General features: G+C 43.2%; 2 protein-coding genes across 4 annotated transcripts; both read right to left on the reverse strand.

The window, feature by feature from the left end:
* Window positions 1-23: 23 nt before the first annotated feature.
* ihhb (Indian hedgehog signaling molecule b) lies at window positions 24-6,604 on the reverse strand. The gene is made up of 3 exons (XM_077013646.1): window positions 5,611-6,604; window positions 2,650-2,911; window positions 24-981 (listed from the first exon to the last, which is right to left on the reverse strand). The coding sequence occupies exons 1-3, from the start codon at window positions 5,908-5,910 to the stop codon at window positions 293-295; spliced, it is 1,251 nt and encodes a 416-aa protein (XP_076869761.1). The 5' UTR covers window positions 5,911-6,604; the 3' UTR covers window positions 24-292.
* Window positions 6,605-7,052: 448 nt separating this feature from the next.
* nhej1 (nonhomologous end-joining factor 1) lies at window positions 7,053-13,909 on the reverse strand. Of its 3 annotated transcripts, none has more exons than XM_077015263.1 (8): window positions 13,503-13,560; window positions 13,042-13,235; window positions 12,729-12,944; window positions 12,458-12,596; window positions 12,283-12,341; window positions 7,740-7,941; window positions 7,575-7,642; window positions 7,053-7,317 (listed from the first exon to the last, which is right to left on the reverse strand). In XM_077015263.1, the coding sequence occupies exons 1-8, from the start codon at window positions 13,543-13,545 to the stop codon at window positions 7,222-7,224; spliced, it is 1,017 nt and encodes a 338-aa protein (XP_076871378.1). In that variant the 5' UTR covers window positions 13,546-13,560; the 3' UTR covers window positions 7,053-7,221. The 3 variants fall into 3 exon arrangements, with proteins under 3 accessions (XP_076871378.1, XP_076871380.1, XP_076871381.1); XM_077015265.1 differs by lacking the exon at window positions 13,503-13,560 and adding an exon at window positions 13,633-13,909 and having other exon boundaries at window positions 7,055-7,317; XM_077015266.1 differs by having other exon boundaries at window positions 7,055-7,317; window positions 13,410-13,528.
* Window positions 13,910-14,757: the final 848 nt, after the last annotated feature.

Raw genomic sequence — 14,757 nt, forward strand, 5'->3', positions numbered from 1 at the left:
ATTAGGTCATGAGAAGAATTTTACTTGGAGGGGAGCCTTTAATTACCATTAAAATATAATTGCGACTTAACAAAACGGACACAAAATATTTGTTCAGTGTATTCTTACAAAGCACAAAACAACAGGTGTTTAGTCTTTTAAGTCTTGTTTTTGCTCCTGGATCTCAATTTATCCAAAATAATCCTTTATGTCCTTTTAGGCTGTCCAAAACCTGCATTCTTTCAGTCATGAGCTTACACACACTGTTTTTTCTTTGTTTTCTCCATCACTCTCCTCCACTTGTTCCAGGCCTTCATCTCTCAGTGTCCTCCACTGCCCAAGGGTGAAAGAGTTCTGAGGCCAGCAGCAATTTGCCCACCCAGTGTAAGATATGAGCATACCAGTGTAGCCCGCCTCCCTGGAGTTGCTTTGGTCCAGTCCAGCTGTACAGCATGCGCAATGGGCCAAAGGCCCAGTGAGCGAGCTGATGCTTCTCCACTGCAGCATAACAGGAGGTCATCACTCCATTGACCACTAGGGTCCCGTGGGCAGTGAGCGGAGCATATGCACCCTGATCCTCCCACACACGCTTTCTAGTGATGCGCGAGAGTCGCCCTTTAAGCAACCCCTTATCCCCTACAGTCAATACACACTGTCCCGCATGGGAATCACTGGCAAATATCGTCCGCATGGCTCCCTCTGCTGGCTGAGTAGTTCCAGTACAGTTTCCTTCCCACACAAACAACAAATGGGCTGCAGTCAGGGAAACGGTGGCCCCGTTCTGCGTACTAATCACGTAGAAATGTTTCTGGGTCGTGGGATCATGGTCCAGGAATGTGAGGACCTCGCTGTAGATGAGATTGCCATTACTGTCTCTTTCTGTTGATGCCAGGACACGATTACCAGCCTGCAAGTCCCGGATTGGCTTCCGGTGCCCGTTTTCCAGCGTCACCCATGCCCTGCCTGGGAAGCAGCCCCCAGTCTTAGCTGCCACAGAATGCTCTAGAGGCAGGGGTCAGAAGTGGACATAGATAGGAAACAGGCCAGGGTGTGCAGAGTGGGGAAGAGAGGAAGTATATCAGAAAAATGAGATGGTCAGGTTAACAGTTTAAGAACAGAGTCTTAACAGAGGGTGTTAATGTAAAATGTATTATATATAATCTCTTATACTTACATTATAGCTATTTGTGTACTGAATTCATAGCACATGAAAGAATATGACATAGGAATGGATGTTTTTTTGCAACACTCAAAGAGCTAGAAGTTAAATGTCAGACTGCGTCTATGTAAGGATTTCAGCAGATCTTAATTGCTTTTGTAATATAAAGTCCTCTCCTTTGCACCTTCAAAAAATGTTAAGAATGACCATGCCTAATACCTCTGGCCTCCTTTCCCCTCACTGGTGGAGCTGCTATAGGATCCACAAGGCCTCTGAGAATGGCTTCCCACTGTGGTGGATAATGCTTTGGCCTTCCTATTCAATTCTACAAGTTGTGGGTAGCAGCGCATCCTTTTTTAAGATCAGTATTGCCAGCAACAGTTGCCTTATATTTATCTTCTTGATTTTATGTAAGAAAAATAAATATGCTGTGGCTTCTGACCTCAAAACAATAATATATAAAAGTGTAAAATATAAAATTAGGCAATTAATTTAAAGATAAGATTGCTGTGTTTCCTTCCAGTCATGTCAAAGACAGCGAATTCGCATAACGATCTGGGCAGTAAGAACAGGAAAGAGAGAAAGTATAATAAATTGATGAAAAGGGAAAACAAAAGAAAAGGAAACAGAAAAGGGGAGAAAGAGAAATAAATAACATTATTGCTTTTATTATGAATACACACAAAAAACTTGCTGGGTCATGAATGTATTCTGTAAAAGAGGGTCTTAAAGTCATAAAGTACCAGTAGCTACCATTCTGTCAAACAAACTTATCACCATTTATTCAACTACTACAGTGATTTTAATCTATGTATCTATGCAAGACCAGCTGATCCACTTTCCTAACCAGTTACACATTCTTAGACATTCCTTATTTTTCTTCTCAGATGTTAATGAGCATTTTGCCTAAAGCCCATGATAGCACGGGCTGTGATGTGTCAAAGAAGTTGAAGCATAGTAAAGTCAAAAGAGGAATTTGGAAAAGGTTAGAGAATGTGCAGATGAATGCGTAACAAAGAGCCCAGTCCTGCTTCAGGTTATACAAGTGGTACATGGTGATGCAAAACAAGGCCAATTTGTAAATAATCACAAGACAAGAAAAGAAGCACTTACAAATATTCTCTTCTTGTCTATTCCTTCCTGGATTGGAGACACAGCAGAGGAGCAGAATAATGTTGTGTTTGTTGGCATGGAATTGGTCAGTCTTTCTGTTATATGAATATCTGTTGTGGCAAGCTAGCCCTTCCAGCATGTGTAACGTGCTGTATGCACAAGTGCCTTGAGAAGCTGCTACGTTAGTCATGGTTAGATGGACATTATACATTCAAGCTCTGGATTGCAGCTACGCTGTTCCCATTTTCCCTTTTGATTCAATCTTAATTCTCAAATCCCTTACTCTCTCCCACCTCTCTCTCTTTCTCTCTCCCTCTCCCACCTTTTATTCTCTTTCACTTCCCTGCCCACAGCACCCCCTCTCCCACTGTCTCTCTCTCTCTTTCTCTCTCTCTCACCTGACTTGACACTGCAGTGGATGTGGCCTTTGGATTCGTAGTACACCCAGTCGAAGCCGGCCTCTACGGCCAGTCGGGCCAGCATGGCGTACTTGTTCCGATCGCGGTCTGAAGTGGTGATATCCACAGCTCTGCCCTCATAGTGCAGAGATTCCTCAGAGTGATGGCCATCCTCATCCCAGCCCTCAGTCACTCGCAGACGTAACCCGGGCCATAGGTTCATTACTGAGATGGCCAGAGAGTTCAGCTTATCCTTACAGCGCTGCGGAGACACACAGCACAACACTTAATTTGTAGGCTTTTTGATAAACAATTACCTGTTGTTTATAAGAAAATAATTTATTAGCCAAAATTATGCTGACTGAGAAAAATGTAGCATAAAATATAGCTGTAGTTAGTGAAAATGTTGACCAAGTAACTTGGTGCATAACATATATAATCATTTAGTATCTGCAATAGTTTAACGAGGATAATCAAAATGATAACCAGGATTATACATGAGTGTTCTGAAAATGTGGAATTGGAAAGTATATGGTTCTAATAATTATCAGTTTTATATGAAAACAATTATAAGAATAGTATATAATATCGTGACATGTTGGAAATCTGAACAGTCAAATTAGACATCAAAGATGTCAAACAGGAGTGTACAGTGAACCACAGTTTGCAACTTATTGAAAAAATGAGTTGATGTAACATAAAAAAAATATTCAGTGTTCCCTTATTAAAAGGTCATTGTTCTTCCAATTTAATACTTTGTTGATCCCATCATCGGTGTTAATAAATGATGTGTGCATTTTCTAATGCTAAAAGACTACTGGGACATTTCCAACTTTCTCACATTCTCTGCCTCATCTGAAAATTCAAAGCATCTTTCTTGGGGCCCCCACAGTGAGTAACTCATATAGACCTGTGTGTGCTCTCCGTTGCCAGCCAAGTTCTCAGAGAACTGAGACAGACAGACAGACAGAATAGGGTACTGAATGGTCTAAAGCAAATGCTTCAAAACCTTGCATTAACCTCTGTTACACTGAATCACTTGAGAGGGTGACTGAAGTCAAAACAGGTGGGACAGCACATTCCCAGACTGTGGCCAATGCATCAACAATGATAACATATGTATTCTCCCACACTGTGCATGTGCAGGGTTACACTGCCATCAGAGCATACAGTACTGGTCTCAAAAACATACAATTTCACATGCCCTTTTAATATTAAATGTTAAACAGTGTTTAAAATACATTGCTTTTCATTATCGTCATATCTAGGTAAATTACTAAAAAGCTAGAATGAATCATTTAGGATGTTTTTATCACAAAATTAATTTAAGCCCTGAGATTTCTGATAGGTTAATATTTCAAAGAACGTGAAGCCAATTGTTTAAAAATGAAATGCCTGCACACGTGAACGTGTTGCAGTTGTCCATCGTTTTAATGGAAGGCTTTAGGGTCAATAACGAATTTATTTGACGCTTATCATTTATGTGTCTTTTACGCGGCAAGATCTGATGACCAGATTTGTTACTTTTTTCGCGGGGAGGGTGGGGGGCGGTTATGGTATGTATGCTTATCTATAGATAGATAAGCTACCCTGTCTAATCATTAAACAAATCATATTTATATATTCGTCATTTTCCGTTTCTGTCTCCGAACTTCAGAATAAGAATAGAGTCTAGCGAAGCTAAAATAGATGCCTATTCATGCTGGTGTGGATTTCAGGCCCCGTTTTTTTTCACTGCGGTTGCAAAAGTGAACTGGACATCATAAATCAGCCCAAGAACTGTTGGTTTAGCTTTCAAGGTACAGATCGCCGGCGTTTCAGGAGGAGCGGTTTCGCACTGACCGCGGGCTATACAAACATTGGCTGCTGCGCTGACAACACGCGCCTGTACGCAGTGACGACCGGGGCGCTGAACAGTCACGTCTTATAACGAGTCGGTGCCACTCGCAGGCGGGAGAGTCGCCACTGAATCAAAACTAAGGGGTGAAAATATGTGTATAATTAAGGCTTAAATGCATGTGAAGTGGGCTATTTTTACACTTGTGTGCTAGAAAAACAAACAGAAAAATAACACAAAATAAAAAAACAGACCAGAGGTTGTCTCTCGCGGTCGGCGGCGGTTGCCACAGTTTGGCCCTCATAAATTGTGCTCAAGTCAGGTAAACGTGCCGCACTGTGCGAGCGCGCCGGAGAGGTGACAGGTAAAGACGGGGTGAGATCTATGCCCCCCTCTCCATTTCCCACATGGACATAAACGTCGGGGCATTTAGAGAAAGCTGACGGTCAGGAGAGCGCCGATATAAATACCTTTATTCTACGCAATAGGAGTCGAATAAATTCCAGTTAGAACCACATCAATGAAGGCGTCGTAAAAATGTCTGACAATCCCAAAAGGGAGCACCCCTGAGCAGTCGCGCCTAAGCTTACAGTAAACATTCAAACACTAGGTCATGCTCAGTCTAAATGTGTCGATTTAATGTTATCTTTTCCAAACGCAGTTATAACTTAGAACAGTGTTTTAATGCATCTCAAGTTTCCTAATTTTCAAAGTGATTTCAAATGTCATATTTGCGCACTTGTGATTTAGCCTATTTTTTTTAATTCAAAAACCGTGCAATATAGCCTAGTTCGGAGAGAGTTCCAGTGTGATATTTAGCCAAGTAATGTTGTGTCTGCTAAAATGTCAGATAGCTGCCCTTTGTCATCTATTACTGAAACTAAAGCAGCTACCCCGCCTCCCCGCATTGTTACAATGGTTTCATGTCATTCCCACCATCCCAACATAAACGGGCATGTCGTTCATCGGTCTCGCAACGCGCCACTTAATAAAAAAATCAAGACGTTGAAAAGGAAGGGAAAAAGGAAACGACGATGCAAAATGGATAATGTCGTACCAACTCGGTCTGTTCCTTTCAGAATTATACTTATTCCTTTGCAATGGCCCAAGTATTCCTGCCTTACCTGTGTCATCATCCGGTCTGCACCTGTGTTCTCCTCATCCTTGAAGATGATGTCTGGATTGTAGTTAGGTGTCAATTCTTTGAAACGCTCAGAATTCCGAGTAATTTTACCCTCGTATCTGCCACTTGCACCCAAAGATTTCTCGGCAACTTTGGGGCTAAATTGCTTATAGGCCAAGGGTGTAAGTTTCCTCGGAGGTTTTCTCTTCCCGTAACCTCTGCCTGGACCGCAACCATCACACGCCGACGAGAGGACAAAGACGCACCCCGTTAAGAACGTTACCACTGTGGAGAGTCTCATTACAAGAACGCTGGAGGGCACTCCAAGTCGGAGTGTCAAAATCGGTAAAAGACGTGAGGACACCCCTCCTCCCCCTAGTAGCGGTTTCTGTCCCCAGGCAGGGTCACTGAAGGGGGAGGAGGTCACCTTTACCACCGTGTCGCTGTGCCCCCTCTGCTCACCATGCTTGCGCACGAGAGGACAGATCGTGAGACGCAGGGTTTCTTCAGGGGTTTTGTGAACAGAGTTGCGGGTTGTTAGGTGTCAGTACGTCCTCGTCTCGGGTCTCGTAAGCTCGCTCTCTCTGTACACGCTCAGGCAGCAGAATAAATAGCCAATTTCCGTTTATCTTGGCAAATGCGTTCAAAGCCTCCGTGGTGGTGAGAAGCGTCTACAGGCGGGTCCAGGTGCATAGACTTCGCTGCGCTTTTGGGTCGTGGTTAGAGGGTGTCCCCGCAGTGGTTTTTGGCTCCCGGCTTGGCTCTGAATACGGCCCTGTGGCGCACAGCTCTCAGCTAAGATGGAAATGGAAGAGACCGGAGAGGTCAGATGCCAGTGGAGCAGACCGCACCCTGCCAGTCCCAGCCTACCTCTCCTCCCCTCCTATCGGCCTCACGTTATTACCCGCTCTCCTCTCCACTACAACCAGAGGCTGGCCAGCCAAGTGCCATTTAAACTCTTGGACCTCGGAGTCCACGAACACTAGCAACAGATGTTTTTTTTTTTTTTTTTGCAGAGTAAAGTCAGCACTATATATAAGAGCGAATTTCACGCAAGAATCGAGCCGTAGCACAGAGAGAAGCGAGATAAATCGTAGCCGTCAGGTCCGGTTTCATTAATGGAGACTGAACACTCTACACCCGGCAACGGCCATCATAATCCATCTCTTCCATCAGTCGTTCTAATGGCAGAATTCCGACGCATGTTTTTAAAGAAAGGAAAGCTATTAAAATGCGTTAATAAGATTACACATAACTTATCTGTTAACGAGACCAAGCACGGTGCGCAATGCAATTCCGCTAGCAACCAACAGGGGGCGACAGGGGTGGGACTGCGATTGTAACTTTTCTTCTTACGTGCACTGACGCCATCTGTAAAATTATTGTTATTACCAAAGACCCTGTTTAAGAAACTATCATATTACATGGAATTTTGATTGAAATAACTGAATTTTATTCATCGTCATAGAACAATTAAAAATAAACATACAAAATTAAAAATGCAAATGTATCTTTTAAAAATTGATGAATGGACTTAAACAAGTAAAAGGTATAAATAATAGTCCAGTGATGAGAATTTCATACAGTTTGAAGGTGGAGTAAAAACAACAGGTTATCGGAAGAGCCCCACTGCTTTCTTCTTCTTGGGGCGCATGGTCGACCGGTCTGTAGGCGCTGCAGCTAACGCAGCAGGGAGAAGTGGCACAGTCTAAATGAGACATAAAAAATGGCTACAGTGATGTCTCGCTACAAAGGAAAGCACTGCATTGGTCATAAAAGACTAAAGGGGTTTTACACTAATTAAGGCACTAGTCATATTTAACTCAGCCATCACTCCCCATGCAAATTCACCAAACAAAAGAGGAACCAGGACTATGAAAATTGAACCAAGCTGTGATGTTACTGAGGTAGGATTGAAAAAAATAATGAGGATTGAAAAAATAATGTTGTAGGTTAATTTCACACCTGTTCACTGTCGGCATCCTGTGTTTGTTCCAGCAGCTGCCCTACATCAGACACGGGAGACTTCATATCTGCAAAATTATCCAACCAGAAGACAATGGAAAACTTGGCAGCAGCACACATGCAGTGCTGGTTTGGTATTCTGATGTGTAGGAACAGGAGAATGACCTGAGGGCACGGCGGACGCCTGGTCCTGCTCAGCTGCAGGGTGCTCAGGTACAAAGCTGAAGCTGTCCACCGAGGCCGAGCTGTGTTCGCCAAGACGCTTTCGTTTCAAGGTGTTTCTCACGGTGCTCACAGCAACATACAGCTCCCGAAGCTCAGAGTTAAACTCCAGACTGTCCTGAAGAATACTCATCTGAGGAAGAGTCTTAGAAATAGCAAAAGAATACACAAAAAAACAAAAATAATTATACATATATAAGAGACTGGGGGTGAGTGGGCATTATTTATGGATTAGTAGACTAAACTAAAACTAAACCTTTTAGTCCTTTATTGTGTATGAGAATACCCAGAATGACTAGGAGGGCTCGGTGCAGCAAGAGAGCCTGCACACGCACACAAACAATGAATGTGCCTTTGCGAAGATCACAACACATTCACCCCCATGCACACACTCACATTTAAAAGTGCATGTACGCTTGCACAGACACGGATGAACTCACTTCCATGTGCACTCAAACACACACTTTCACAACAGAGACGGGGACAAGCCCTCGAAATTAGCTCTCCAAATATTGACCTGGTGAAATCAGTGGTAACCTTCTGCTATCCCAGTGAGGAGCTCCTAAAATACAAACAAGGCTTTGGGGCTTTGCACAGATTTATTTTTATTATTTATTTGTTTAAATACAGTGAAAATAAATGTATGCTCTGGCTGCTTAGTGTTCCTGTTTGGGCACAGAGCGAGCAATGTGAAGGAACAGAGATACAGTGGACCAACATGACCTTCCTCCCTCCTCTCTGCTTCTTCTCAGTGACTCAGTTTTCTCTGCATCTAAATATTCTTGCTTAGGAGCATCGTGTCTGAGAATCAGTTGGGCAACTGCTTGTAGACTGTTTAATATGTAGTCAGCTACACTTCATAGTCAGGAAAGAGCTTATTAATTTTGGTGTCTAACACATTCTTTTACCATTTCGCCAGCATAAGTACACACGCGCGCGCGTACACACACACACACACACACACACACACACAATTAATAGGAGACAGAACAACAGACAGAGGTGTCATAAATAACATACAGCAGAGAGGAATATAAGAGGGGGTGTGTGTGTGTGTGTGTGTGTGTGTGTGGGACTATAGGGGCGTGCATGTGCTTGTGCAGCGCTGAAACTCCACTATTCAAAATCACACAACAGTGGTGATTTTGCAGCAGTTGTTGTGTAGTTTTTGTTTGTCTGTGGCTCTCCTTCCCTGGCTTCACACTCCACTCCAACTCATGGAAGATTCCAGAAGACTGAGGCGGAGCATCCAAGCAATACCTTCAATTCAAGGGTAACCTTTCCAGAAAGCTGCATTAGAAAATCTCCCAAATTCCAAAATTTGATACAAAGCTTTGCTTGATACAATCATCCTATCATATAAAGTCTGTCCACAAAGCATTAATCTGAACTCAACTCAACTGCAGAGTGGAAAACAGTAACATCAACCTTAATCTCTTCACAAATATAGATCAAAATGGGTAACATTTGGAAACAGCACCATACTGGAGTCTAACATACTGATACCAGGACAACAGAAAAGTCTCCGGCTGCCTGTATTAATACGCGTGCCAGTGTGCGCTCAAACGCTCAAAAAAAAAAAAAAAAACAAACAGAGGCAGGTGAAGTTTTAACGGAGCGCCACGAAAGGAACTCTGAAAAGAGCCTCACTTTACATGGCCCCATAAATCTGTCCTCACCCTCACGCGCCCTCATCTTGACTGTCTTCTCTCTCTCTCTCCCCGTCCCCCGCTGTGCACTTTCACTCCCTTCTCTAAAGTGCCGTTCCTCGAGAACACTCCACACCGCAAGGTTTAGGGGTTTCCTGACTCCAAATATACCCGTCTGAACTCATCAGCTAATAAACAGGTATGTTTTATCTGGGGAAAAGGACTCTAGGATCCCGACTCCAGAGCACTGCTGTGAAGTCTTAGGAATAACCATGGAACCGTAATGTTGCCTTTTCCCTGCTACACTTGCTTTCTTCATGTCAGATCGTCAGGCTCCCTTAGAGAGGAAATGCAGGGCAGGCGGTGACGGGGACGCTAGTCCACATTTGACGGGGTTAAAATAAGGAATGCACAACTGGGGGCACTTTGGAGACGGACATGCTCTCATTGGAGTTGAATGACTGGCAGTGATGCTCTATGACGAACTTCAAAATAAATAAATAAAATAAAATAAAATAGCAGTTAGCCACAGAGCAGCCACAGCGAGCACTAATTACAAACCAGATGTGGCCCTGTGAAAAACCTAAAACAGGCAGGCAGGCAGGGGGGGGGGGAGAGGGGGAGAGAGAGAGAGAGAGAGAGAGAGAGAGAGAGAGAGAGAGAGAGAGAGAGAGAGAGAGAGAGAGAGAGAGAGAGAGAGAGAGAGAGAGAGAGAAAGAGAGAGAGGACACAGAAGGACAGACAGACAAAAACGAAAAAGGAGGACAGGAAAGGGATAAGCCCTGTTCATTGCCTTCTCTTCTTGCCCACAATGACATAAGGCCTCCAGTATGGCTCTTAGCCCGTTTCATGCTCATCAGTTAGGGGTGATTATGAAGCTTGGACTAGGGTCTCAGTTACAGGCAGCAACTGCCCCTCTCGTCCACATTATAGTCAAACCTGAAGCCCGAACCACTGCCCGACCCACAAGCTCACATTACTCTACAGAGCTGCACTCAGCGGCCTGGATGCATTTCACCTTGACTGAATACACTCTGCATAGCTGTACAGGACACATGTATTATGGACTTCTGGGTTCAATTGCGAATATCCAAAATCAACATCCTACACACTTCTAGAATTTTACACTCAAACTCCTCCTTTCCAAAAGCAAGGTCTGTGTGGAAGACCAGCCACAAAAAAGAAGCAGGCTCAAAACCAAGCACTGCTGCAGGACAACATTTCAGAGAAGGAGCCTGGTGTATAACTCTTTTTTCCTATGAAGTCACACCACTTTATCACAGAAGGCAGAAATTCCTCGGGCCCCTGTGGTTCGACCTGCAGGCTCAGAGTGAAGCCGCCAACGTTTAACCTGCGGTACTGAGCCTTCCGCACCTCGGTGTGGAAAGAGACAGACTCCTAAAAGACCCAACACCTTTTGAGAAGTCTGACTTGCACATTTGAGCATAAGCTACTTCAAATGCAATTTAAAAACCCCCCAAAAACATTACATTGTGTGTGAGCTTGTTGTGCTGGAGTTTAGATTGGTAGGATAAAGGCTCTAGTGCCAAAACCCCAGTACTTTCACAACTTGCTCAGTTTCAGATGCCCCCCTCCCTCTTAAACCCCAAAACCAATAGCATGCTTCACTAAAAAGAAGAATATACAGACATACATACTGTCCTTCTGTCTATCTAGCAGATACACAGACACACACACCACTAAAACATCCACCATCCTCTTCCCTCAAAACCTAAGCATACGTCATGGTCCAAACACACCTCTCTCTCCAAGACATGGGTACATACACACATTTAGCATTATACAGACCCACGGCATGCGTCATGACTCCAAAAAAAACTTTCCAAACAGACACTGCTTGAGTCATAGTGAGGTCACCTCACTGGACCACATTACCGTATATGGTCATTGCAGGAAATGAACTTGGTTCTGGCTATTTCTTCACCTTAAGTATGCACAGCTATTCATGGAGACACATGAGCACACAGGTTCAACATGCCATTTTTGTCTCAGGAACTGTCACATTTTTTTCAGGTACATGCAAACTGCCAATGTTTGGTTAGCACTTACATAAGAAATTTTTCAAAAACGTGTCCGTTTCAGTTCTGAATTAGGTTAAAAACGGTTTGTCATTGCCATGTAGGAATCAGCACAGTACTGAGAAATGCAACAGCCAAGCAACAGACATACATTTGCAAGCAAAGGACACAGACACATCAAAGGACAAAGCAAGACTAAGAAAAAGCAGACACAAACCCTGATGCCACTCCTGACAACTACTATCAGTCACAAGATCATTCTGGTATACATCAGGAGAACACGCGCACATGCACAAATAAATATTCTTAATTGACCTTAACTGGGTCTGCTGGGTAGGTATGTGATTTAAATACTTGGGTAGGCAAAGTGGTCGAAAATGATAATTAGGACAAGATGAGTGTCTCTCACTCATCCATTTGATGAGAAATAAAACACCCTGAAAGATGACCAAGAATTAAGGTTGCTGAAGAGTTTTTATGATAAATATGTGCGATGCTCTTTGCTTCTCCATGATTTAAGTGTGTGAGAAAGAAAGAGAGAGGGCAATCAATTTCTTTAAGATGAAAACAGGTGACAGTATGTTAGCACATTTTCAGTGATGCTCAGTTTTACATCACACAAAACTCTCTCTAGCCCCAGCGGACCAAAACCATCACACCATTTAAATTATGTGAAATAAGCTTATACTGTCAACATATTGAGCAATCACACACATTAATTAAAGGGCACACATTAAAATTTGTACATTTCTGAGTAAGTGTGAAGCTCTTCTAAAAGTGGCTTTGTGTGTCTCTCACCTGGATGATGAAGTTTTTTCGGTATGTCTCCTCCTCAAATGGCTCAGTCTGTAGCCTGGCTGCAGAATCACAAACATACGTAGGCAGCATTTAAAGAATCAACAGGGTTACCAGCATCTGTGCATGGGAAAGAGAGAGTATATAACTGTGTGTTTGTGTGGAGTGGAGGCTGAACCTCTGCTGAGCATGGCTCCATTTTCTTTGTAGTCCAGTATTTCTGCATCTTTCCTCACCAGCAGGGCAGCCAGTTCTCCAACCTGCCTCTGCAGCACTCGGGTTACAGCCAGCAGAGGGCGCACCAGTTGTGCGGAGACCTTTAACACGACACAAAAATATTAGTTCAACTTTATACACATGCACGTTCTCTGCACATGTAATTTCACCTTATAGATGTAATCACGCCTATAATGTTATTTTATCTACAGTGTCAAACCTATGGATCTTACCACTGCTACAGGGGCAAGAGCGCAGCGAAATTCCCAGTAGAAAGGCACTCCTGCCAGTTCACTCTTGAGTCTGACGGTTAGGCGCTTGTCGTGATGCTCGAGGGAGAAATGTGCTGTGCTCTGGTCATATAACTGACCAGAGAGACATGGCCGAGCCACGGAGCTCAGGTGAGCAAAGAACGCCTGCACTGGAGCCTTTAGACGCTTATTCAGATCCTGAAAGAGAAAGACGCAGACGGCTGTCCAACTGTCCATTTCAAGGGATTGTGAAATCTGTCCGTGATGTTGTCGGCCAGCATGCCAACACTCTTGCCTGTGCTCGACTCCGGATGCTCTCCGAGCTCATGTCCTCTTCCCACACGCTACTCAGGTCGCTGAGCAGCACTCGATATTCGGTGTCCCCGAACCAGGCTTTGGCCAGCAGCTTGGAGTCCCCTATATCCACGGGGACCCACGGTAGCGCCGCTACGGCTGCGTCGTGACCCGTGCTCTCCATACCCACGACACCTGTGGTTGTACAACGTAACACATCAGCGATGGTAGTCTCTACAATTGCAGCTAGACTTCGGCTCTGTTTACAAATTTCATGACAAAATATATCAACTTATAATAAAAAATAGTACAAAAATAGTATCAACTTCACGACATTTGCAACTGGGCATAATTACACTCCACACATACATGTCAAATCAGTTAGCTGAGATAGCTAGTTAGCTAGCCAACTGGCTAGCTAGATGTAATCTCGAGTTTTGACTCAAGACCAGAGATAACCACCATAATTATATATTGTCAGGTTGTTTGAGGACTCCAGTGACATATCCAGAGTGTTTTAAAGCGAATATAAGTTCTAAAGAGGATTGCAATCAAACTCGTAGTCGAGAAACCATCCCAAATGAATACTCACCGGTGGGGACCGTTCCGCCGCACGTACTGATCCTCTATAAACGTCAACCTAGACCAAAACGTTCCTCTTTTGATGAGGGGCGGCTATCTATTTAGTGTAATGTTTATCGTATCTTTGTGGTGGGGCGGATATATTGTATTTGAGCAAAATGCACCATATATTGGATTGGATTCACCTCAAAAGTCGCTTACGTTCAGTCAAATAAAAGGCTTGAGAAACACGCACCCTGTTGCCTCCCAAAGAAGACTATGGTGTCTCCAGTGGTACATTGTCATTCAGTGGTGTGCATCAGTCATCTTCACTGTAAAATATGCAAGACTGTTCGTAGAAGGGACACTTTTATACCTCAGACTTCTTGAACAGCTCTTCCAAACAAGCTCTTTATACAAACTCCGAAACGTAATCTTTTAGATTGTTGAGTGTTGTAAACTTTGGACTATGTGGATAAGATATAAATGGAAGCACATTTGGCTATTTGTTTTTTCAGTTTTTTTAAACTGTTGTGTTTTAAACGTTGTGTGTGTTGATATGTTGCTTGTTATTTTGAATGGTAATTATTTTCTGCAAACCAGAGGTCTTAAAATGCATTTAAAGGCCAAGACAACATGGATGCATACTGAAATCAAATGCCTGCCTCTGGACACTTCTCATTAAAAGGAAAATACAGAGGTTAGATATAATATCACAGTTTCACATATGAGGAATAAAAGCACTGGGAAGAGATCATATACTGCTCAAAAAAATAAAGGGAACACTAAAATAACACATCCTAGACCTCAATTAATAAAAATCTTTGAAATCAGTTGAAAATCTCTCATTTCTACCTGTTGTCTGTTCCATTTGCACAAGAGCAGATGAAATTGATTCACAATCAGTGTTGCTTCCTATCTGAACATGAAGTGTGGATGACTTGAAGTTACATTGTGTTGTTTAAGTGTTCCCTTTATTTTTTTTAAACTATATATATAGTTTAAGACCACTTGATCTATATATCTGTTGTGCATGTGTATATATACACACAGACACACATTTTTCTGCAGTTAACCATATAGTCTGTGATGGGCACATTGTGGACATCTGGGGGGTGTTCCAGAAGCAGGTTAAGTGTCCAACTCAGGGTATGTT

Source organism: Brachyhypopomus gauderio, chromosome 8, assembly GCF_052324685.1.
Source record: "Brachyhypopomus gauderio isolate BG-103 chromosome 8, BGAUD_0.2, whole genome shotgun sequence".
Taxonomy (NCBI): domain Eukaryota; kingdom Metazoa; phylum Chordata; class Actinopteri; order Gymnotiformes; family Hypopomidae; genus Brachyhypopomus; species Brachyhypopomus gauderio.